This window comes from Setaria viridis, chromosome 5 (genome assembly GCF_005286985.2).
Source record: "Setaria viridis chromosome 5, Setaria_viridis_v4.0, whole genome shotgun sequence".
In the NCBI taxonomy this organism is placed as follows: Eukaryota; Viridiplantae; Streptophyta; class Magnoliopsida; order Poales; family Poaceae; genus Setaria; species Setaria viridis.
This window is the reverse complement of record NC_048267.2, coordinates 37,344,690-37,370,442: the sequence shown is the minus strand read 5'-3', so window position 1 is coordinate 37,370,442 and position 25,753 is coordinate 37,344,690. Positions and strand designations below refer to the sequence as shown.

General features: G+C 53.2%; 4 protein-coding genes across 5 annotated transcripts; 2 read left to right on the top strand and 2 right to left on the bottom strand.

Annotated features, from left to right (window-relative positions):
* Positions 1-3,533: 3,533 nt before the first annotated feature.
* LOC117855355 (copper transporter 1) lies at positions 3,534-4,420 on the bottom strand. The gene has a single exon (XM_034737690.2). The coding sequence runs from the start codon at positions 4,222-4,224 to the stop codon at positions 3,742-3,744; it is 483 nt and encodes a 160-aa protein (XP_034593581.1). The 5' UTR covers positions 4,225-4,420; the 3' UTR covers positions 3,534-3,741.
* An 8,759-nt stretch (positions 4,421-13,179) lies between these two features.
* On the top strand, positions 13,180-16,157 carry LOC117859282 (ABC transporter I family member 10). 2 transcript variants are annotated; one of them, XM_034742493.2, is made up of 5 exons: positions 13,180-13,520; positions 14,264-14,350; positions 15,060-15,128; positions 15,264-15,386; positions 15,635-16,157. In XM_034742493.2, the coding sequence occupies exons 1-5, from the start codon at positions 13,218-13,220 to the stop codon at positions 15,842-15,844; spliced, it is 792 nt and encodes a 263-aa protein (XP_034598384.1). In that variant the 5' UTR covers positions 13,180-13,217; the 3' UTR covers positions 15,845-16,157. The 2 variants fall into 2 exon arrangements, with proteins under 2 accessions (XP_034598384.1, XP_034598383.1); XM_034742492.2 differs by having other exon boundaries at positions 13,184-13,520; positions 15,060-15,185.
* Positions 16,158-16,959: 802 nt separating this feature from the next.
* On the bottom strand, positions 16,960-18,430 carry LOC140222741 (uncharacterized). Its single transcript, XM_072293730.1, has one exon. The coding sequence runs from the start codon at positions 18,145-18,147 to the stop codon at positions 17,146-17,148; it is 1,002 nt and encodes a 333-aa protein (XP_072149831.1). The 5' UTR covers positions 18,148-18,430; the 3' UTR covers positions 16,960-17,145.
* Positions 18,431-21,638: 3,208 nt separating this feature from the next.
* LOC117858167 (F-box protein At4g18380) lies at positions 21,639-25,340 on the top strand. Its single transcript, XM_034741178.2, has 2 exons — positions 21,639-23,364; positions 24,924-25,340. Exon 1 carries the CDS (start codon positions 22,087-22,089, stop codon positions 23,320-23,322), a length of 1,236 nt encoding a protein of 411 aa, XP_034597069.1. The 5' UTR covers positions 21,639-22,086; the 3' UTR covers positions 23,323-23,364; positions 24,924-25,340.
* Positions 25,341-25,753: the final 413 nt, after the last annotated feature.

Here is a 25,753-nt window from a genome sequence, read left to right as displayed (position 1 = left end):
CACAGCATCCACCGTCCTCCCCAACGGACACCGAGAAGACGACGAAACGCCTTCATCATACCCCGACGCCTACGAATGCCAAAGGAGCTATCTGTAGGGGGCGACGACAGTTGGCACACGGCCGCCTCCCCTTCTAGCATGCAAGCCGGCGCTCGTCAGGGACCGGCGGAGGCGTCGGGCGCCTAGGAACTTGTTCCTCCCTTCCTGCCGTATTTTTTACCGTACTACGTTTACACTTTACGGTCCTCTTCGCCCGATCCCAGCTGTAACTCCGGCCACCCCCTTGCGATATAAAAGGAGGAACCCAGGGCCGGAGGGAGGGGGGGCTTCTTCTCCCACAAGCCACAGCACACCAATACGCTCCCTGAGAGCACAAGCATAAAGAGACTTGAGACCAGTCCCTCTCTCGTTGATCTGTAACCCCTACTACAAAACCCCGCGTGGGCAATACGAGCATCCACGATACTGGACGTAGGGCTTCCTTTGCCCGAACCAGTCTAATCCGTGTCTCCCACGCCACCATCTGAAGCTTTACGCGCATAAAAGAAATTTACTAGTCTAAGTCTTGATCCGCAAATCTTGACAACGACAGTTGTACTTTGCGAGACGAATCTTTTGAGCCTAATTAGTCAATATTTGGACAATAATTCACAAATACAAACGAAACGCTACAGTGTGCTACAGTGCTGGCACAGTAATTTTGCATCTCCTAAATTGGCCAACTAAACAAGGTCATAATGTGGATTTCTTTTCTGCGTGACGCTCAAGATTTAGGGGGGGTTTGGATCCACGACTAAATTTTAGCTCCTGTCACATCGAATGTTTGAACACTAATTAGGAGTATTAAACATAGGCTAATTACAAAACAAATTTCATAACCCCTAGGCTAAATTGCGAGACGAATCCATTAAGCCTAATTAGTCTATGATTTGATAATATGGTGCTACAGTAAACATTTGCTAATGATGGATTAATTAGGCTTAATAGATTCATCTCGCGATTTAGCCTAGGGGTTCCGCAATTAGTTTTGTAATTAGCTCATGTTTAGTCCTCCTAATTAGCATCCGAATATCCGATGTGACACATCCGCCGCCGCACACCACTCCTCGGACACATCACCTTAAAGCGAACGAGGGCCTCACCAGTTCCGCCGCTGGACTCCACACGAAGGATTGACTTGCTTTTGCCGTCGCGGATGACATGGTGCCATAGAGCTACTCCAATAACTTTGCCTCCACCTTGCCGCCGTCGGAATCTCAGCAGTACCATGTGCGCAGACACAAAAACTTACCGTGACAATGGCTCACCACTACCCTTGTCGGCCCTGAGCTGCCGCTGTCACCGCCTGCCGCTGCGCGCCTAGCCTGCTCGCTGTCACCGCTCCACACCGCCGAGTCCGCGCTCGGAAATCACTAGCGCACCTCCACGCCAGCCCGCCGCTCCGAGCCGCGCCGCCGCATCCACCCCCCGCCGTCTTCACCTAGGCTGCCGCCGCCTTCGCCTGACCACTTGATGGATACCTGCTCCCGCTCCCTTGCCAACGCTCTCAGCAGCGCCGGTTGTCCGCCCTTGTCGTGGCTCCTCCTGCCCGATGCCTCTCGCCGCTGTCGTCCGGCAGGAGGCCAGGGTGGCCGCCTGCCCGCCACCGCGCCGTTGCACCGGCACGAGTCACGCACGCGCCCGCGCGTGTAGCCACATACCCCACCTCGCCCAGACGCCGACCCCGCCCCCGGTCTCGAGGCCCTCGCCGGCTCCGCGCGCAGCCCCAGGCCACGCCGGGGAGAAGGTGTTAGCCCGCGCGGGCGAGACTGCCGCCACCGCTCCAGACGGCGGATCCGGCGTCGTGGGCATCGGATCCGGCCTCTCCGGCCCCATCGCGTGCCGCCTCATGGCGGCCCCCTCCGGCAGCCCCGGCGGCCGCAGCCGCCAAGGAATGAGGAGGAGACGAAGGGCGTCCCGCCGTCGTCGTCCTTGCAAGCCGCGCGAGCTTCCGACGGCTGGCTCGGGCAGCGATGCGGTCGTGGGAAGGTGGAGGAAGGGGAGGTGGCCGCACGGTGGCGTCTGCTCGTGTCACTCACGACGGGAGCGACGCGGGCGTTGGGAGATACACCTAGCTGTTGATGTAACTATTAGGATGCGGTGCAGCACTAGGATTTTAATTCTGAATCACGACCGATCATTAGCTGCGCAATTTGCATAGGAATTCATCACCACACTATGGCACGCTAGTATAGCAGATTAAGGCCCTCTTTAGCAAGGCTTCGGCTACGACTTCTCCACCAGCAGAAGCTGAAGCCCTGCCAAATGGACTGATGCAAAACAGCTTCGTCGGTGAAGCCTCACGAAATCCGCTGAGAGGAGCCGGAAGGGGGAGGAGGAGCCAAAAAAACGGGCTTCCCGCTGCTTCTCCTCCTCATTTCCCACCTTTGCCCTTGAGGGAGGGCCCGCAGCCAGGCGAGGCAGCGGCCAGCAGCCAGGCAGGAGGTGGGATGGCGGGAGGTGGGGGCGGGCCGGCGAGGTGGGAGGCGGGAGGCGGGGGCAGTGCGGCAGCAGGCGAGGAGGAGCACGGGGAAGAGAACGGATAAGGAAGACGGGAGGAGTAGATTAGAAAAAAGGAGGAAGACCGGAGGAGTGGATAAGAAAAATAATAGAAAGAGAAAAAAGGAAAAAGAAAAAAATAAAAGGAATAAAAGAAAAAAGAAAAAATTAGGGTATTATGGATATTTCACCTTTCTATTCATTTTAAACAAGAGTAGTTGTTTTATCAAACGTTTTTTCAACCGGAGAGAAAAAAAGCTACTTCACTGAAGAAGCCACAACCACAGTCCTACCAAACGAGCTTTAAAATTGCGTCGCGCGACGTGATTGTGATGTGCGCGCCCTCGCGTTTTTCTGCTGTGATAGTTCAAGCTCACCGTCTAAATAGCATCCGTGGATATAGTTCCGGTGACATGCAAGAATTGCCGATGGAAAGATCATTTCCATGCAGTAAATAACGTTTGGTCTTGTTCAAAGTGGCGAGGAAAGCAGAGCAAGGTAAAATTCTTGTTCACCCGTCCTTTCGAAAATTTCGCCGCATGCAAATTCTGGCGTGAGAGAGCGGGGTGTTGAGGCTGCCCATTTTGTTTAACAGAACAAATTATTGGCGCCGTCCAAAACAAAAAAAAAAGTAAACCTAAGAGCAAATAACCACGCGAGAAGTCGAAGTGTTAAGATGGTGTACTGCAGCTGCAGGCCATCAATACAACGGTTACTACTAATGGCTGATGCACACATGCAGACAAGCCATTTTGGTTTGAGCTGTTATGCACGCAGACAAGCTCAAGCGAAAGTAGGACAAGGACACAGCCTGCATGAACGCGCACATGCTCTGCTGCTGCAAAAAAAGAAAAAGAAAAAGAAGAGCCGGATATGGTATGGATTCAAGAAGGCACAACTTCCCAACCATAAATCGAGTATGGCGTGTGAAGAAGATACAGCCAAGAGATATATCTTTTTTTCCGACGGAGCACAGATTCACAGTTCATCAGTCATCACGGGAATTTTAACCTTTCAGTTCAAGATTCAGCCATTCAGGTGCTACACAACTCCCAACCACCATCGGAGATTCAGCTAAACAGCACAGCAACATGGATTCAGTCAATCGCACGCGGGACACACACGAATCGAACACGCACGAACAACGCTAGAAGAACAGACCCACCGATCACCACCGGCGCCGCCGCCGTCGAAGCGAACCTACTAGCAGCACGCGGCCGGCGCGACCTCCTCCTTGTTGCACCGGTCCTCCACCTGCGCCCGCCCGTCGCCGAACAGGCCGGCCTTGAACGCCAGGAACCCCGCCGCGTGCCCCGCGACGGCCACGAGGAGCACGCCGCCGTTGAACGACATGAGCGCGAGCATGAGCAGGTAAGCCCCGCCCACGCGCACCGCGTACACCGCGGCGCGCGCCGCCCCGGCCGCCGCGCGCTTGCCAACGTTCCCGGTCCCGGCCGCGGCGGCGGGGAGGAGCGAGTCCAGCCTTCGGGAGCCCATGAACTCGAGGACGAACGCGAGCGCGAAGACGGCCACGAGCGCCAGCGCGTACATGCCGCCGTTGGCGCCGGGCCACCCCGTGAAGAGGATCTCCGAGTCCTTGCCCCAGAAGAAGGTCATGTGGGTGTACCGCATGTGCATCGGCGGGGACGTCATGCCGCCCATGTCGTGCCCTCCCCCCATGTCCATGGCGACCTCACGCGTGCTGTGCCCTCTCTGTCGACGCGTGAGAGTGTGGGGATTGGGGAGGTGCTGTGCTGTAGCGCGCGTCGGCCGGAGCGTGCCGCCCTCGGCTGCCTATATAGGCGGCGCGACGGCGTGCAGTACGACGCGACGAGAGGGAGAGACGGGGAGGGTATGTGGTAGTACACCCGCGTGTGCGTACACGGCGGGCAGGGCAGAGATGTGTACTGCGACGGGAGCCCGGGACGGCCGGGCGCTGCACGCAGGCCCGTTGATTGCATGGCGCAACAGCCGCAACCGCGCAGGGCCATAAAAAATTAGAGGTCTTCTAATCAGCAATTGGTGACACACTTAATCACAAAATAAACCTAGGAAAACAATACTTAATTAGTCCATTACTCCTATCTGATGTTGGTAAATCTCCTTTCATGCGTCAGCAACCGACACAGTTACCTACATAGTTCTATAATGAAATCTAAATATATTTTAGTTTATTTGTATTGTTCAAAATAGAATTTTATTTTATGTTTTGCGCAGGGGTCAAAATCTTTGGTACGGACCTGGCTGCACGGCAAAACGGCGGCCGAGTGCATTGAACCGCGGGCCAGCCGGGAACCAAATATCTTATCGTTTCCACACGGATTCTCGGAGGATGGACATGTGGACGCGAACTGCTTGCTGACTGATTGTGAGGAAAAAGGACAAAGCTTTCTTCCAAAGCTAAATCCAATTGTACTATATATATTTTTTTACCATCAACTGTACTGTTTTTCGAAGCAGATATGTGCTCTATCGGTATCGATGTTGGAGAAAAATAGAAGATCAAATGCACGAAAAGATCAAAGCGAAAAGGGTTACCAGCCTCTTTGCACGTGACATCAATCTTTCTGTAACATCAGGGATCAGGCCATCACATAGCGTGCTCTCACATTAAGATGGATAAAACCCGTAATTTTGTTAAATCAATCATCATGCACGGTAAAATAGGAATGATAGGAAATGACGAAGGCCTTCAACAGTCCGAGGACATCAATTTTGAAAATAACAATAGACAGCTGCAGTAAGCAATACATACTACTATGACACGCTGGTGTCAAGTAGTACAAGAGAGGAAGTACATATTTTATGTGAAACTCGCCAAGTACACACAAGTCACGCAACACATGAGCAAAATCTCATTCAGGGAGAACACCGTTCAAGGATGGCCCCCTACCTCGCCCCCTCCCCGTCGCTCCGCCCCGCGCCGGCGCTGACCGACCACCGCCCACCCCTGCCCCTCCGCCGCGGACCCCCACCCCCCTGCCGCCAAGACCCCAAGCTGCTGTGTCCCCTACCACCTACCTCCCCGCGCGCCCGCTCGTCCTGGGAGCAGTTCTTCTCCCCTTCCCCGCCTCCGCCACCCCGCCATGGCAGACCGGCGCCCGTCGGCGACGTTTGGGTGCCGGAATCCCCGGATCTGCGCAGCTCCCCACCGGATCTTCGACCCCCGACCACGGATCTGCTTCCAGAGAGCCAACCTGGCAAAAGACCATCCTACGCGGAGGCGGTCAGGGGGGGGAGATTCAACTCCCCTCCTACTCCGCTCGCGCGACGCTACATTGAAGGCCCTCTCCCCCCTGTCAGAGGCGGAAGCAGTAACTCCGGCGACACGACGGCAATACGGCGCATTCAATCCTCCACGACGTCAGCCGCTACCCGAATCAAACGTGCCACGCCACCGGAGATCCAGCCGCGTCAGCCGTCTCGGGAGTGGCAGCCGGTGACGCGCCGCAGGACGCGGCTGCGCGCGCCGCCCGAGCTGCCGCGACGGGATGGCGGAGGTGACCGTCAGTACAAGGCCTCTTCAAGGAAGCCACCCACCGCTGCTCTCCGTGACTTCAACCGCGTGACAGAGGGACGCTGCTTCATCTGCCTCGCACCCGACCACCGGGCCGCACTCTGCCGTGACCCGGTGCGCTGCTTCCGCTGCCGGCGCTCCGGCCACAAGGAGAGAGTTTGCAAGGAAAGGACCGCCCCTACCGCCGCACCCCGCCACCGCGCCTACACCAGCCACCACCCCACCTTCGCTGTGCCTCGCCCATCCACCAACTCGCGCAACGCCCCGGCCACCAAAGCGCCGTGCTTTCCACCCTCCTCGGCCGCTCCCCTCCCGCCGTCAAGCCGCAAGACCTCCAACGCGATGGCCATCGGTGACCCGCATACGCGCCCGGAGGTCGAGACGGTCTTCGTCTCCGACTCCTTCCACCTCGCCCACGACGCTCGAGATTGGGAGGCCTGTGCCCTCGTCCCATGGGCGCTACATCTGCCGCCGGATGCCGGCGCACGGGACATCGCGGGGCTGCTCAGCAGGGAACTTCGGCTACGCCAGGGCGAGGTCAGCGTCACCCTACATCAACCGGAGCCATACCTCATCCGCTTCGACAATGAGACCCAGGCGGCGGAGGCACGGCGACGCGGACGCTTCACCGGTGGCGGCATCGACATCTGCCTCCGACCATGGCGTAGCCTCACCCACGCCCTCGGCTTCCGCATCTTCTACAGAGTACGGCTCTGCCTCGACGGAATCCCGAGCCATGCGTGGACGCCGGAGATCGTCGAGCGCGTCATCGGCAACAAATGCGCGCTCCAGAACATCGTCACCGATCTCGTCCAGCCGGCGGACTCACGCCACATCGAGCTCTGGGCATGGACGGTCGACCCCAGCGACATCCCGAAGAAGGTATGGCTCGCCTTCGTTCACAGTCCGGCGACCAAATCCTCTGCTTTCTCTGTTTCGGCCGAACCTCCCCCCACTTCTTGGCAGCAAGGAGCACGTTATGAAGTATTCATACACATGCCCCTCCTGGAAGATTACACGGCGGCGGCGCGCAACCTGGAGCACGCCGTCACCAACCCGGAGAACATCACCCCAATTCATCGCCGGTACGAATGGCGCTATGGGTTGGTGGATGGCGCCCCTCCGGACGCGCGCTCTCGGTTCCCGGCTCGGCTGCCGCGACCGCCGCGGGAACCTGAGCAACGGAACCGCGACGACCATGAAGATGGAAGATTGACTGCCCACCGCCGCGGAGGAGCCGGCTCCTCCGGGGCCGCAGGCGGCGGCCGCGGAGCTCCCGGCGACGGAGGCGCGGCTGTCGGCGGCCAGGGGCGGGAACGACAACATCGCCAAGTCGACGGGAACCGCAACAAACACCGGGCGGACAAGTCGACCTGTAAGCAGGGCTTCACCTGGCCGCCACGGCGCGGGGAGGACGACGATGACGACGACGACGTGCACCACGACTACAACCATCCGGGTCACGGGCGCAAGTTTGGCGACGCCTATTGGGGCTGCGCACCTTCGGGACGCCGGGAACGCACCAGATCCCCGCCCCGCCGCAACTACGCGCCGCCGCAAGGACATCACCACGCCCGGGAACAGAGCAACTTCAGCCCATCTCACCTGCGGGCCCTTTTCCAAGCTCAAGCGTCGGCACTGACGGGGAACGTCCAGGTAACATCACCAGCTAACGATTTTGCTTTGAAGGATAGAAACAGGGGAACTGACGCCGACGATTTCATCCGCAAATTCGCCGCCATCGCCGACCGGCTCGACTCCGAGGACAACTCCTCCGGGGAAAAGGCCTGGTCCGCAACGATACCTCTGCCCCGAGTCTTCGACACTCTGCGGGCGGCGCTGCTCCCGGCGCCACCACCGCCGACGGTGGCGGCAGTTGAACAAGCCCTCGACGCCATGTTCGTCGGCACCAAACAGAGGCGATCCATGACGGCCCGCGACGCCGTCTTCAACGAAGGGCCGCTGCCCACCGGGGCAGCGCTGCAGCGGGTGGCACTCCTTCCAGCGCCATCCGCGGCGGACGTCGAGGAGGGGCCTGGCGCCACGGCCATCGACCGCGCCGCCGGCTCCTTGGTTGGGCCGCTCTCCCCTGTGGCAGCGTTGCAGCACACCCCTCAGCTGGGCCAGCGGCCCACGTCGCCTGGGCTGAGCTCCAGCCGCTCCGATGGCTGGATGCTGGGGGGGGGCTCCGCGGGCCACCTCGCCTTACCTGGGTCACCTCCCTCACAGACACAGCTGGGCCATCGGGCCTTCTCCTCCCCTGGGCCGCACGACAACCTTGGGGACACGGGGAAGGGGAAGCCCGCGGCCCACACCGCCCTGGACGGAGCATCTCCCTCATCGGCCCACGGGGCGTCACAGGCCGGCCCGGGGTCCGGGCAAACTGCCCACGCGACCTGCCAGGAGGTGAGCCAGGGAAGGCCCACTGACTTGGGCCTCACTCCCCCCGGCGCCCAAAGAGATCCACCGTGCAATGTAAGGGAGGGGGATCCTGACCTGAGTGTGATGGATTCCCTCTTCTGTATCCCACCCCCGTCATTACTCCAGGAACCCGGAACGCATCGCCAACGACAGCGTCGCACCTTCGATATGAAGGCTGTCCGAAGAAGTGCACGACTCGCAAAGAAGCCAACCATGCCGGCGACTGAAAAGGCACAAAGAAACCTATGCAAGAAACTGGGACTAACCAGCGAAGAGCTAACTCCCATTGACGAGGTCCTTCGCGACTTCCTGTCCATGTTCCAGGGCCCTCTTCCGGAGACCGTTGTGGCAGCCCTGACGACCATATTTGAATTGGACGACGTTGGGGCGGACATGATAGAAGATGCGCTCTTGCACCACGCGGGCACGGCTGCGGCGGAACCACAGCTTGATTAATGGGTGTCCGCGACTCGGCCCGAAAAGAACGTCTACCTGCGTCTATCGTTACTACATGACAGTTATCCTCTTATTTGTATCAGTACTGCAAAGCCCTGCTGGCTGCGACCTTCGGGCTTCTACCTTTCCACGCCCTGCTGGCTGCGACCTTCGGGCTCCTACATTTCCATGCCCTGCTGGCTTCGACCTTCGGGCATTTCCATGTACCACGAACCTGCGCACCTCCCTAAAGCTAGGAGGCCCGACCGCCTACGTCAACCGCACGTCAACAACCGTCATCGAATCCGTCTACACATATGATACCGCTTTAACTTGCGACGATCACCGTCATACACTACACCCCGCGCGCCCAACATCTGCCCCATGACATACGACAATCTGGCTATCCTATCATGGAACATACGGGGCCTAAACGCACCAGCCCGTTGTCTAACAGTGCATGACTTCATGAGATCGACACCGTGCCAAATTGCATGCTTGCAAGAAACTAAACTACAATCCATCGACTCGAGTCTGGCCTCCTTTCTGGGCGCCAACAAATTAGACAACTTCGCATACAAACCGGCGGCAGGTACGAGAGGAGGAATCCTCCTTCTCTGGGACGATACGGCAGTACAGCTTCAAAACATAACCACTGGCCGTTTCTCCATAACGGCAGAGGTCACCATTCGTCACTGCATGACCACCTTTACGCTCACTACGGTATACGGCCCGGCCAGACGTCACGAGAAAGAATCCTTTCTACGACACATGCGATCTCTTAAACCCTCCGACGACACCAAGTGGATAATCCTTGGGGACTTCAATTTAATCTACCGGGCAAGAGATAAAAATAACACCAACATCAACCGGCGGCTCATGAATAGCTTCAGAAACACCATCAATTACTGCGGCTTAAAGGAAATCAACCTGCAAAACAGGAAATACACGTGGAGTAATGAACGAAGAACGCCAACTTTAATCCGCCTAGACCGCATCTTCTGTAATCAAAATTGGGATCTCCGATTCGACAATAGCCTATTACACGCGCTATCTTCATCCCACTCGGATCACTGCCCCCTGCTACTAACTAACCACGCTGATATACGCCGACCTGCAACCTTCAAATTTGAAAATTTCTGGGTACGGCTACCACATTTCCAAGAAATTGTTTCCACGGCCTGGAACACACCGACCCATCACACGGAACCTTTTCATAGACTGGGACATAAACTTTATATCACGTCGCAGGCGCTACGACACTGGAGCAGATCAATGCTTTCAGATACACGAATGAAGATACACATGGCTCAGGAGGTGATTTTACGGCTAGACGAAGCCCAGGATACACGCGAGTTATCTTCGACAGAAACACTACTACGGGGCAAACTGAAACAGAGGCTCATGGGGTGGACCGTCATAGAAAAAGCCAGGAAAAAGCAATGTTCCAGAGTAACTTATCTCAAAGAAGGAGATGCCAACACAAGTTTTTTTCACCTTAAAGCTAATGGCAGAAGAAGGAAAAACTACATTCAGAAGTTACGCCGCGACAACAACGGCTGGGCACTTACCCATAATGACAAACTACTGATCGTTCAAGATCATTTCCAAAAGGTCATGCAGGATCCGCCACGTCGGACGCTCGACCTCAACTGGCCAGCCCTTGCTCTCCCGACAGTCGACCTATCAACGCTCGACAACCCCTTCACTGAAGAGGAGATCCGACAGGCCGTCTCCCAGATGCCAAAAAACAAAGCGCCTGGTCCAGATGGCTTCACAGGCCTCTTCTTCACCACCTGTTGGGAGACTATCAAAAATGACCTCATGGCGGCGGTATCCTCCTTTTTTAACTCCCGCTGCGCCGATCTCAACCTCCTCAATAAAGCCACAATTATCCTAATACCCAAAAAGGAAGGGGCGGAGTGCATCGCAGACTACAGACCCATTAGCCTCATACATGCCATAGCGAAGATTATAACAAAGACCCTGGCTCTGCGACTAGCTCCTCTCATGCACAAACTTGTCTCACCCTGCCAAAGCGCCTTCATAAAAGGACGAAGCATCCACGATAATTTCTTATACGTCCAGCACCTAGCACGCCGCTTCCACAGACGTAAGCAACCGACCTTGCTCATGAAGCTTGACATATCCAAGGCTTTCGACTCGGTACGCTGGGACTACCTCCTCACCCTGATGCAACACAGAGGATTCCCACCAAAATGGAGAGACTGGATCGCGGCAATCCTCACTACGTCAACATCACGAGTCTCCCTCAATGGATTTCCGCTGGACCACATACAACATGGAAGAGGACTCCGCCAGGGCGACCCTCTCTCGCCGCTCCTCTTCATCCTTGCAATTGACCCTCTACAATACCTGCTATCAGCGGCCACGGAGAAGAAACTGCTGCAAAAACTCAACAACCGTGCAACAGTTATGAGAACATCCATGTACGCCGATGATGCCGTGATCTTTGTCAAACCTTCCATACGGGACATCACAAACTTGAAGACTCTCCTCCAAAAATTCGGAGAAGCGACGGGTCTCAATACGAACATCCAAAAAACGAGTGTCACACCGATCAGCTGCTCAAACGATACCTTCCAGGAGCTCCTCAGTGACCTCCCGGTTGCAAGGAGGAACTTCCCAATAAAATACCTTGGCCTCCCACTAACGGTCGACCGTCTACGTCGCATTGACTTCCAGCCTCTGATCGACAAGGTGGCGAGCAAACTCTCAAAATGGAAGGGCAGAAATCTCACGCATGCTGGCAGATTATGTCTCACCAAATCTGTGCTATCCTCACAACCCATCTACACGCTGACGGCCCTAAGAACGCCCAAGGAGGTACTAGAAGACATTGATAAAATCAGGAAACGCTTCCTATGGGCAGGGGACAAAGAACTTACTGGCGGCAAATGCAAAATCAACTGGACGAGGACAACTCTTCCGAAAAAACATGGCGGCGTCGGAATCCTCGACCTTCACAAGTTTGCAAGAGCGCTTCGACTGAGATGGCTATGGCATGCATGGGCTTCCCCGGAAAAGAAGTGGATCGGAACAGATACACCCTGTGACGAAAAAGATAGACTCCTTTTTGCGGCATGTACGACGATCACACTCGGCAATGGAGCCAACACACGCTTCTGGCTAGATGCATGGGTCGCAGGGAGACGACCAAAGGACATCGCTCCACATCTCTACGCGAAAACCAAAAGGAAAAAGAAGACAGTACGGGAGGCCTTCCACCATAACAACTGGATTAGAGACTTACAGCACAGAACAGGCTTCACAACCTCTCTTCTCCGCGAATTCGTCACATTATGGCCCCTAATCCAACGATACCAGCTCAATCCGGACCAAGAGGACGCAATTACATGGAAATTCACCAACAGCGGTCAATACACCTCAGCTTCAGCATACAGGGCCCAATTACTAGGGAGCATCAGAACGCCAGATCTGGCAACAGTGTGGCAAACTTGGGCACCGGCAAAATGCAAAATTTTCGCCTGGCTCATCCTCCAAAACAGGGTCTGGACCTCGGACAGACTAGCACAGCGGGGCTGGGACTATACTCCCACCTGCACCCTATGCCGCTGCATGATGGAGACGGCGCATCACCTACTAGCTGAATGCAGATACACAAAGCAGGTTTGGAAACTCATAGGCCAATGGCTATCACAAGGTAACCTGCAACCGGAGCAATGGAACCACAGCACAAAGGCCATCGACTGGTGGCTTGGCATCAACTCAACACCAGGGACCCCACGTAAAGCGTATAGAAGCCTAACCCTGCTGGTTATGTGGGAGCTATGGATTGAGCGAAACTCACGTGTCTTCCGCCACAAGGGCTCATCGACAACGCAACTGCTGGCAAAGATAAAGTCCTCAGCCAATATGTGGATCACAGCGGGAGCAAGAGACCTAGCGGCCCTGTTACCGTAATCACAACGCTACGACCCCATACGCCGTTTTTGCCGTTTTTTTGCCGTTCCTTTTTCTTTTAAGCACTTGACCGCTCCGACGGTTGTATTCCCTCTATATCAATGAATAGGCACACTCTCGTGCCCTTTCCGTTCAAAAAAAATCTCATTCAGGAGGTCCTTCTTTTTAATAAAAATCTCATTCACGACGGTTTTGCCACTTCACCAATTTGGAAAGTGACTCGATCAGACCTCGTGGGCTTCTTCGCGCAACAGTGAGCCACCGGCCCACGTTGGCCCAGCCCATCTCTCAACGAAAGACCTGACAGATCGGGCCCTTCCAGCCTTCCAGGCACTCATCCCTCTGTTCTCCGCATGCCGAGATGGCGCACGGCCTCGCCGCCAGCGTCGGCGGACCCCTCCGCTGCTGCCCCTCCGCGTCCTCCTCCCCCACCAACGTTCGACCCATCCTGGAGGCTCCTCATCGTCGAAGCCTACGGGCGCGTGCCTCGGCCTCCCCTCCGCCTGCCGCGCCGGCCATCGAGGGCCGCGACGTCGGGCTCTCGGTGACGACGCGGCGGGGGCGGGTTCTGCCGGTGCTCAAGGGCTGCTCCCTCCACGTGCCGCCCGGGCAGCTCTGGATGCTCCTCGGCCCCAACGGCTGTGGCAAGTCCACCCTGCTCAAGGTTCCTCCTCTGAACTAGGAGACACCATATCGTGTTTTCATTTTATTCATAGAGCGCTGAGAATTGGGCTCAGAACTGAATCTCTCCGACTTAAGCGATATAACAGGTTATGTATTACTACGATTCAACAGCGAATATGTTATACTAGATAAGTGTTGGATATTCTGATGTGCGCAGTGCCCAACTTACTTGGTAGATATGAATATGATATTGCTCGAGCAATGAATGGCAGTTAGGCAAGGTTAATTTGTACCCTTTTTTGTGCCATAATATAATTTTGGTGAGTTCATTATAATTTTAAAAAAGGATCTCATGTTGAAGGCATGGACATGAATTGGTTTTACAAGATACCTTATGTTCTTGCCTTTGTAAATTTGTTTGCTACTTGCATTGTGCTCATTCATAATTACTTGTGTTTGTTTGTAGTAGGCGTCTATAATTTTATGAAGTCAAGCTTCCTAAATTTTGACCAACAAATAGTCAAATTACATGCATGCTTAGTGTATAAATACGAATAGAATCATATTTCAAATACCTTTAAAATGGCATTAATTTTGCTGCAATTGATGATATATTGTAAGAAAAATAGGTGGTCAAAGCGTACCTCTAAAGGCCTTTTCAAATCCTAATATTCCTACTATAACTAATGGAAGGTAATAATAGGCAGCGGGCCTTTGAGAATGTTGCTTATCAATTTCCTATTAGTGTCACTGGAAATAAATACTAACAGCATGCTTTTCCAGGTTTTAGCAGGTTTTCTAAATCCATCGGCTGGTACTGTGTATATAAATGGGCCATGCAGCTACGTCTTCCAAAATCCTGATCACCAGGTGGTGACTTTTAATTTGCTAATAGTTTCGAAATGTTCACACTACATTTAAAGAAATCTGAAGTAGTGTTGACACAAGTTCTCATATAACATCTATTGATTCCAGTGTACCCTGTATCAGCTTACGCGTTAAACTCTGAGCATCTCTTGGCTATTTTGTTTTGTATTGGACGAGTAACCATGTGGTTGAGAACTATGTCATAGACACAGCCAATTTGTCACATAAAAGCTTTTGTATGCATCTCCTACCGGAGCACCAAAATTCACACAATAATTACTCAGAGCTTTGTTTTCTAGCATTAGTGCGTCGTGTGACTGATTATAATATGGTGAGGTCACTGGTAAGAACTAAGAAGTCTTCATGATAGACGTATTCTTTAATCATGCAAGGGAAAAAAAAGGGCCATCACTTGTGAATCTAGTTTTGTGTTCCTGAATAGCCTTCTTTGTTCGGAACATTACATGCATAAGGGTCATTTTGAACCAAATCTTGCCTATGGCCTAGGGCTACTATACATAAAACTCTGTGACCTTCCGTTTCCTTGACAAACCATACATTTATGTTGATCACTCAATGCATGCATTGGAATCAAATGTGTTGTAGGATGTACAAAAGACATTTCTAGATTGCATGTGCCATTTCCTTATATGCAAAAACAATGTATTTCTCAGTATCTACTACCTGTTGAGTTCTAACCTTTTGTACGCAGGTTGTGATGCCTACAGTGGAATCTGATGTTGCATTTGGTCTTGGTAAGCTCAACCTTCCATTAGATGAGGTCAGGTCAAGGGTGTCAAAATCTTTAGATGCTGTCGGGATGTTGAGCTACTCTCAAGTAGGCAACTGAAATCCACCTTCTGGATTATAATCTAATATCTTCACATGGTTCATAAACATCCTTCATCCAAAACAGAGGCCAATCCAAACCCTGAGTGGTGGGCAGAAGCAGAGAGTTGCAATTGCTGGTGCTTTAGCTGAAGCATCCAAAGTATTACTGCTGGACGAGCTGACAACATTCTTAGATGAACATGACCAGGTACCGACCTTCATTTTCTGGGTTTCATGATTCAGTGAGTGCTGCATTGCTCTCCCTTTCATGTTCCTTCCAGTACTTTGTTTATCATCATGCCTTATATAAGGTACGGCTACTTGCACTGTAACCATTTATGCCAAACGATCTGATGAAAGAGTTTGCATTTGGTAATCATTTTGCTGTGTCTATTATGCAGTTAGTGGCAGTCCTATTACCATGAGTGCTCTAATCTCCGTTTTCTGCAATTGCAGATGGGTGTGATAAAGGCAGTAAGGAACTCTCTAGTTGCTGATGGGGAGGTCGCCGCATTATGGGTGACCCATCGGCTGGAAGAATTGAAATACGCGGATGGTGCTATTTATATGGAAGATGGCCAGATAATCATCCAAGGTGACGTCCCTACTATATCAAGATTTATAAAGAAAAAACAGGCACGCTACTTTGGCCATTTTGAGCTCTAATTCCCCAAGCTGTTGAGAAAGTTCCTCGTATGATGAATCGACTAATTGCAAATCAACTTATCATGTTGTTGTCAACGGTAGTTTTGCTGGAACATTGGCAATACAGCCTGAAATAAAAAAGATCAGGTACAGCTGGGCTCATGCTCAGTCATCCACTCATCCAGTCGGCTGTAGGATGTTGCGTACTGTAGGAACTGGAGAGTAGACACAGCATCACAGCAGTGAACCTCTACAATTTAGGGGGGAAATACAGGGCTCTGAGATAAACTCTGTACTCTGCCATGCTTAAAACAAGGAGACAATCGATTAATTATGTCTTTTTGGGTCGATTAATAATGCAGCTGATGCAACTTACAACGCCATAACTCACATTTCATGGTTCTCTCAGTATCACACATCATATTCCGTTATGTAGAAACAAGGCAAATACGAAAAGATAGCAGAAGTCCAAAATACCAAACACCTGCCAATGATCCAATAAACCAACACAAAACATGACTGCATCAAATATCATTCCTTCGTTCAACTCAAGAATGTAACTTCAGCCATTATACAAAGTTACAAACTCAAACACGAATTGGCGAATCTTCTGACGAAAGGCTCTCCACGCACAAAATCAACCGACATAGCAAATTCGCCATCCCAAGCTACAACACCAGATTACGCAGTTAAACCATCACACCTGAAGAACTGAAACATGGCAGAGTCTGAACTCTGAAATCATGGCTACCTAGGAGAATCGCAGGGATATAAGCATGATTCGAACCTTCCAGTTACGGGCAAAACATGCTTATAATCTACCCGGACCATGCGACAATACCGTGCCCCACGATCAACAATATTCATACCCAAACATGAGCGTAGAAGCATTTCTTATTTTTGGGCGGCGGTGGATGAATTCGTCCGGTGGAACTCACAACGTGTTTCATCGTTTACATATCGTAACAGTTTCTTTCCGGACAGGAAAAAAACAGAGCCCCATGACGAACTCTGCCATGTCACGAGCTGATGGGAGACCAATGCAGCGATGCAACTTAAAATCCATGGTTCTCTCAGTACCACACATTATATTCTGCTACGTAGAAATGAAATTAGTCGAAAACAGGGCAATGGAATTTGAGACTAAAAATCGAATCTTGTTCTTCGAACAAGTCAAGAATGTTAACCACGGTACAAACCCAGAGGAAGCACATACAAACTGAAGAGACGCTCTCCGCGCACAAAATCAGCACATCCAGCAATTCGCTATCTCAAGCTACAACGACAAATCACAAGCAGTTAGCGACAATCGACGTGTTTGATCATGCAGCTGGCACCATCGGGGCTGACATGGCTCCAGCATCAGCCGCTCCTGAGAACTCGAAACCGGGCAGCAAATCATCCGAGGAGAATATGAAGTTCCAGTCCTCGCCGCCGCCGTCCACCAGCGCCGGCAGGTCCTGAGCCAACGACGACGTCGCCGCCGACAACGCACCGCCCGCTCCGGTTCCCGTCCATTCAGCAAGATTGCCATTGCCAACATACACCGGCGCCATGGGAAGATAGCTGACGGGCCCGAGCTGCGGCGCCGACGGGCACCCACCGACGAACAGAGCATCAGACCCCGCCACCACTGGAACGGGTAGATAGCTGACGGGCTCGGGCTGCGGTGCTGACGGGCACCCGCCGACGAACAGCGCATCGGGCTCTGCCACCGCGGGACGGGCCGCGGCGCGTGCCGCGCCTTGGTACACCTCCTCTTCCTCGTCGCTGGCCCAGTCGATCTCATTCCTCTTGCGCTTCTGGGCGTTCTTGCCGTGGCCGCTGAAGCGGATGCGGTACACCCTCACCGGCGACGCGGCGAGCTCGGGCGGCGCGGTGATGGAGTACTCGTGCATGACCCAGCCCGTGCTGCCCTTGATTACTTCCCCCTGGAAGTTGAGCGCGTACTTCCGCCACTCGATCTCCTCGCCGTCCACGCGCACGCGCAGCTTCTCGCCCTCGCGGCCCTTGGCAGCCTTCCTCTGGCCCTGGCCTTCCCAGGTCCCGCCGCCCGCGCAGCTCCTCTTCTGGCGGCTGCCCTTACCTTTCATGGCCTGCCCCTCCGCGAAGAAGAACGCGTCTCCCTTCCGCCCGTGCTTCGCGAGGAGGAGCCACGGAGGCGCGCTCAGCGGGTCGTCGTCGAGGATGTCGCCGACCGGGAGGGGCTGGTTCTGGATGCGACGGAGGAGGTAGTGCACGACCACCTCCTCGTCGGTGGGCACGAAGCGGAAGCCTGGCGGAAGGCCCAACTTGGATGCCGTGGACGCTGCTGCTGCCTCCATTGCGCGTTCGCAGCCGGGAAATTGTGAGAGGCCTAGAGGGGAGAGGATCGGGCGACTACCGACTATATAGCGCGTGAAGGGTGAACAGGAGTCGGAATCGGATTGTCGGATAGAAGAGTTTCTCTAGTTTCCGTAGCCCGCTGCTCGTCTCCCGCGGCGAACGAAGTCTGACTCCGAGTCGGATTCGAACCAAGTCGGCGGCGCCAGGACTCGTCGAGGCAGCGTTCGCTCGATCGCCCCCGTCCTGGCGTCCTGCTGCTCTGCGTCGTCGCTCTACCCTGACACCACCTACAGCAGTGGCAGATCCGACGCGCCCGCCGCCGGCGCTGTCCCGGGGGCCGGGGAAGCCGCTGCGGGGCTTCTCCGCCTCCACCGTCTCGCCCTCCGCCTCCGTCGCGGCCCTCTGCTCCATTCTCCACCCCAGCTCCCCCGCTGCCACTCCTGCCATCGACGCCACAGGCGCACCATGGCGCCGGTGCGGCTCTTGGCAGTAGCGTAGGCGGCCGTGAACCAGCTCTTCTTCACACTGGCAGGGACCAACCCGGCCTCCCCACACCGCCGCATCGCCATCGCCGCCCGTGAGGTCTTCCACAGTCATGCGATTGCGAGAACTAGACAAGCCGGATTTGGGAATATGCAGCACCGCCGCCGTGAAGACCGTCTTGGCACATTCCGATCTGCCTGGGATCTTTAGGGACGGTGATGGCGGCGATCAACATCGGCATGATGCCTGATGGACGGCGCCTACTTCGTCGGCCGCTACGAGATCTACGCGTGGATCAACGCCACGCTGCAGCTCGGCCTCTTCGAGGTGGAGGTGCTAACAACAAGAGATCCAATCGCAGTGGACTAGGATTATAAACAGTAAATAAACAACATAATTTTCTGCTGTAACTCTGTAAGATAGCTCATACGATTTTTTTGTGCGTTAGGGGCTATCAGCTTTATGCATTCTGATGGAGTATTGACACAATTAGCATCCAATATCATATGTTGCATCTCTACTACTTAATCTCTCTACTTCTAGCTAAATTGGAATGGCATACCTTCTTCAATCTTGCACTGGTGTGGGAAAATTAGGGAGTCTATGCAAGTTTCTTAGCTTCTGTAGTAGAGTACAGAGCGCTCCATGCCATGAGTGATTGGGCTTATGTAGGCGCTCAAATGGCTTTTTCTGCAAGGTGATGACAAGATGCCATTGGTGTGGATAAACTTGGAAATGACTTGTGAGTCTTTCTTCCATCCTATTCTAACCCGGGCTAATTTTCTCTGGAAGACTTTATGCTCACGAGGACAAGAACACTTCTGAATGCTTTTTAATTAGGTCGAATCTAGAAAAGTTATAAGCTAATTTTTTTAGAAAAAGGAATAAGTTATTAGCTAATTAAGTTTAGAAAAATTCATTATATTTGCATAGAGTCAAACTTGACCATGGTTCAGTTCTTGAGGGCTTCAGGCAGGGTCTACTTAGGGTTGGGTGCTTGCCTGCAGTTTTGCAATGATGGCTTGCTATAACAAGGAAATTATAGTGCTGATAAATCTATACAAATGCGGTTCAGCTACAGCCATTTCATATATATGGTTTCTGGTTTCTTCCTCTCTCTCTTTTTTTTTGGGAATATCTTACTAAAGCGCCGTGGCCCGTGAGTGGTAACTGCCACGTATCATGCTGTGCCAAAAGGAACGGTCCATGCCAATGGGTTGGGATTGGTACCAAGCAACCAAATATTTTACAACCAACACCAATAACCAAGAAACTTCTGGGTAGTCGATTGTGTAGATTAGATGTAGTCTTTCTTGGATATGGAATCATTGTTAAACAAAACAATGCTGCTTCAGTAAAAACTCTCCTGAGGTGCACATGTGCTGCTCGAAACATGGGATCCTTCCAATTCCCAAATGACTCAACTGAACACTTGGGGGAAAGTTAGATTGTTCAAGTTGGCTCATCGTCGTCACTCGTCAGTATGCCGAGTGTTGGGAAGGCCCAATAGTTTCTTTAGAGGGAGCAACAATAGGCCACCGTGCGCAATGTATGTGGTGGGTAGCCAACATGTTTAGCCCAACTAAAGAATCTAGGAACTGCGAGCAAAAAGACAACCGCGGAAATCCCTCGTCGTGTGGGTTGCCATTGCCTTACCTCACGCTGCCGATGATTGGATCTGACATCAAGCACACACCACAAGAAGCAAGCAATCAACCCACTCATTGGAAGCGTTCGAGACTCGATGGAGACATGATCATGCCGGCACATTGGGTTACTTGCGCAGTCGCTTGAGGGCGAAGTTTGCGTCGATGACACTCCTCCATGGAGTGCGTAAACGAAACCAATCATCCCCCAACTCCACACCCCTCGCCAAATGACGCAGCGCTTCTTTGTCCTCGCACGAGTCGTCGGTAACTCCCCCTCACATCGCTTGCACAGGCAGAGAGTGCGATGTGCGAGGGGTTCAGTGATCCCCAACAGTCAGGTCAATCGAGCTGCGCAGAGTGCAGCCGGCGTCGGTCGTCTTGCAGGCGGTGAACTAGTTTAACCCGCGCCAGATTCCTTCTGCCGAGTGCCGACTCCTGACACCTCGGCAGCGTTGAATCTGAACACTTTGTCTGCATCTAATCTGTGACCTTGTTTAGTTGGCCAATTTGGGAGGTGTCAAATTACTGTTACAGCACTGTAGCACACTGTAGCGTTTCGTTTGTATTTGTGAATTATTGTCCAAATATTGACTAATTAGGCTCAAAAGATTCGTCTCGCAAAGTACAACAAAACTGTGCAATTAGTTTTTAATTTCATCTACATTTAGTACTCCATGCATGTACCGCAAGTTTGATGTGACGGGGAATCTTCTTTTTGCATAGTGTCAAAGTTGGGAGTTAGGGTAACTAAACATGGCCTGTGATCCGCTCCGCTCATCCAACTGGTTGCTGCTCTGCTCTGACAACAGCCGGGTTTGTTTAAACTAATCGCCCTTTCCTAAGATCCCTCCTCCCCACTTCCCACAAACGTGCAAAGTCAAAAGCACCTGAGAACGAGATGCACCGGCCGTACGCTCAGCCGTCGGCGTCGAGGATCGGACGGCTCGGGCGGGCGTGGGGCGGGGGGACAAGCACACCAGGCTCGGCACGCTTGCGCAGCGCCACAGGCGCGGGCGCACGCGCTGCTGTGCAGTGCTGCCCGAGCGACCGGTCCCTATCGGGTTTCCCTCGCTTTCACGCCACCCACAGGTCGCTGCCGCTGCGAGTGCGATGCTTTTGCGTGTGCTTCCCCCGCCCAGGGGTAAGCCTGCCACTGCCAGCCAACGGATCGTCCATTCATCCTATCCCGTTGGTGGCGGTGGCTGGCGGTGGTGGATCGCGGCCGTTGCCGTCGGAATTTCACCCGGAGAGCGACGGCCTCTTTGCTTTGCTCTCGTTTCAGGTCCGGGCTTCCAGTCCAGCCACTTGCCGGAGCCAGCGCGCTGAGACGTCCCCGTTGGCCGTTGCTTGGGTTGGGACGTTGGGTGCCTCTGCCTGTGCAGGTCGCTCGCACCGCCCCCTCCCAGGCTCCCAGCGCGGCCTGCACCAGAAACCCACCACCACGCTGACACCGCCGTGACCCTGATCCCACGCACCCCCACCACGGGTACCAGCTTAACTCCCAGTCCCCGGCTGACACCTCATCGTCCGCACGCGCACCCCTCACCCAGTCACCCCACACACGAGAGCCGATCCCCCCGATTACCCGTGACCCCCTCTCCTCTCTCGCACTCGCAGGAGTCCAGCCGTGAGCCGTGCCGTGCCGACTACCAGGCTCCAGGCTACCAGCCAGCAATCCGCCGCAGGGGAATCTAATCGGAGTCCCCGAGGCAGCCCCGCGGCCGACCGGCTCTCCGCCCCTCGCCGCGCCGCACCGACGACTCTCTCAGTCCGGATCCCGATCTGCGTGGCCGCGTGGGTGAGCGGATGGAGGCGGGGCGGCAGCAGCAGGAGGAGGCGGAGGAGGGTTGCCCGTGCGGCGGGGCGGAGGCCGAGGCCGGGGACCAGTTCGACCGGCTCCACGACGCGGTGCTGCTCGACGTCCTCAACCGCATCGGCGACGTCAAGGCGCTGGGCCGCTGCGCCCTCGTCTCGCGCCGCTTCCACGCGCTCGTCCCGCTCGTCGACTCCGTCTTCGTCCGCGTCGACTGCGTCATCCCCGACGACCCGCCGCACCCCGCGCCCCCGGCACCCGGCTCCCCGCAGCACCAGCAGCAGCAGCACCAGGCGCCGGCCGCGCGAGGGCGCGGCGCGCTCGCGCACATCGCGCGCGTCCTGCTCGGCGGCATCGCCAGGCCCATCCACGCGCTCGGCCAGATCCTCTCCCCCGCCGCCGCGGCCGTCTCCCGCCGCTCCGAGCCGCAGCCCGCCTCCCCGCCCGCGCCCGCCGCGGACGTCTCCCACCATTCGCCCTCCGAGGTGCTCCGCTCCTTCAAGGAGCTCCGCCGCCTCCACATCGAGCTGCCCTCGGGCGAGCTCGGCATCGACGAAGGCGTGCTCCTCAAGTGGAAGGCCGATTTCGGCTCCACCCTCGGCAGCTGCGTCATCCTCGGGGCCTCGTCGGTCTCGTCCAAGACGACGTCGCCGTCTGCTCAGCCCGAAACTGACGCCGCCGACAGCACGGACACCTCACCCGATCCCAACAGGGAGACTGAAGACCTGGGGAGCGTGCCTGAATCGCTCTATACCAATGGAGGCCTCAAGCTTCGCGTCGTCTGGACCATCAGCTCGCTGATTGCTGCGTCGGCGAGGCATTACTTGCTGCAGCCGATAATTTCTAATCACGCAACGCTGGAGAGTTTGAACCTCACTGACGCTGACGGACAGGGGGAGCTCACCATGGACAAGAGGCAGCTTCAGGAGCTGAGGGTGCGGCCCGTCTCGGCGTCAGCAAGCTCGCATCGCACGCTCATGCCGGCGCTCAGCATGCGACTGCACTACGCGCCGCTCATCGAGCTGCCTGGGGGAATGCTGCTGAAGGGTGCCACGCTGGTGGCGATCAGACCAAGCGAAGATGCCTTGAGGGGGGAGGGTCAAGGGGTTGGGACTGCTGGTTCTGTCGGTACATGTTGGGTTTCAGAGGCCTTTGAGGAGCCATATCGAACTGCAGCAAAGGTGCTTCTCAAGAGAAGGCCGTATTGCCTTGAAATGAACTCGTTCTGAGCATCACGGATTCAGTTCCAGAGAGTTCCACCCTTATGGCAGGTAAAATTCCACTTTGCAGTTCCAAATAAGATTTATGTGTTTAATTACCGCCAAAATACTGAAAGGTTAATGATGCGCAGTGTAATAACAACATCTAAAACTAACAAATGTATTTTCTGTAAAGTGGAAACACACAAGGATAATTGTTGCCAAAAATAGAACTGATAAGCTACAAATGCTGCTTTTCTAAACTGGAACATAAAAGGATAATTATTACCAAAAATGGAAGTGATAGATGCATAGGTGAATTTGGGTTTGGTTCATCATTAAATTGGAAGTTATAGCGTACTTTCCTTAAATGGTGTAGTTCTGGGTGGATTTGTTTAGCTATGAAAGTATTTGTTTCTCATTTTAGTGATATTAGTGATTTCCATTGCGTTCTTTGATTGTGTAAACAGCATACTTGGGGTTTTGTTCCCATCTTTCATGACCCAAACAAAATTGTGAGCACATTGTTGGACCTCTTGCTTTTGTGGCTCTCTGTTGTCAAACCAATTTGCATTTCCATGCGTGTCGTTAAACCTAGCATCGACCATTTATGATTGATGATCTGTTTTCCTGTATTCTGTTGGAGGCCTACTCTGCAGACCCTATTTTATTCTTGGCTTCAAACTGAGGTTATCTATTACTTGGCTTCCTTGATTTACCAGTCACAACTCACAATGTAATTTTGTAATAGTTTTATGAGGTAGCCTGTTATGTGATGCAATTAGCATGAAGCATGGTTTGCGCTGATTGAAGTTTTAGTTGAAGAACTGATGTGTGGAACAAGTATCATACATGTTCAGGCTAGAGCAGTAATAGTTGTGAATTTAGAAATCTTCAGTTTGTGCCTTTGTGGGCTTGTTGGATTATATGTTTAGCTGGTACTAACAATTTACCGTCAAACTTCCAATGCCTTGCCATGTATTGTCATGATTAGTGCACCACGTATGGGCTTCTTTTCGTATTGGAGAATCATCTGTCAGATTAAGTGGCCTCCTTTCCGGACGTGTCTATTTTAGTTCCTTTCTTTTTCAAACTAGCATGGGAAACATTCTCGGCAAGAGGTTAAGTTGGTTATGCTGTGGTTCCTGGATGATTAGGCAAGTTGTTACTGGCAATGAAGATGAATTTGTTTCCTTTTTTTGGTGTATTCGGATTTTATGAGATAGAGATATCATTTGCCGGGTTATCTGAAATATTATTACATATGCTTGTAAGTAATAAAGCTATACTGTAGCAGCTTCATTTTCATGTGTAAAACCCATCCATCAGTTGAGTTTAAAGTCCCTGGTTGTGTTTTGGCAGTGATTAAACAATGCTTTACCATAATCATGTTTGTTAATTATGTTAATTGAGGATTGTTCCTATTTACAACCGGGGTATGTTTACAATTGATACCTCTGTTTCCTCAATGCATTTGATGTGTAGCATGTTTGTTCATCAGTAAAAAAGGGCAATTGTTGTTCAAAAGAAGACAGCATTTTCCTTATGCATGTTATACTGAAACTCTGTTATGAACTTTTGGGATTAAGGTTGCTGAGTGCTGCACTGAACTCTTTCATCATCGTTTTCAGGACTGTGGGATGCTTTTTGGATGAATATAGGAGTATTTATCATTCAGTGCAAGAATCGGACAAAGACGCCTCCCATCCGTTGATTATTCCAGCGTAGTGGTGACTTTGCGTACCTGTAAGTATATATACATGTTTGCGTTGGGTTACTACAGGCTGGAATGCCATTGGAGTCGAATCTACAGCAAAGCACTATGAAGGGAAGCCATGCAATGTGCCTCACTTGAGCTTGGTGCTCCTAGGCCAAGCTGACATTATACTTTCCTCAAGGAAGCCCCGAAGATTTTGTTATTTAGCAAGCAGCACCTTTTTTTTTTGCTTAAATCTTTGAGGGGTCATGCTCCTGGCACTGTATCAAATATAGACTAATATACCGTCCTTTTCGGAAAAGTTAGCCCTGCTGTCCGTTTCTAGGCGTTATGTGCGCGAGACTACCTTTCATCCTAGCTGAATTTGGAAATAGGTGCATTTGCAAATTTGCCACTGGCTTTTCAATTTTTTTTTGTACGAATGCCCAGTAGAATGAGGAGGGAAGGCCGATGACGGATGTATGGTATCGCAGCGGAGTAAACACGGAAGGGGAGGGCAATCAGGATTGTGAAGGTTCAGTAATCACTGCTGTGCAAATTGTTTACAGGAATACTGATACAAACATGTTTAGGTTTTGTTTGATTAATCTTTTCCCGTCCCTCTTTTTTCCCAGCGACGAAGCAAATCAAGCTAATTTAATCCAGGAATTCCTCAAATCTTCAAAGTTTGTTCCCGCATTTGCAACAGTCCAGATTCACTGCCTAGCACAGCGAACTAAAAAAATCAACACATCTACAACTACA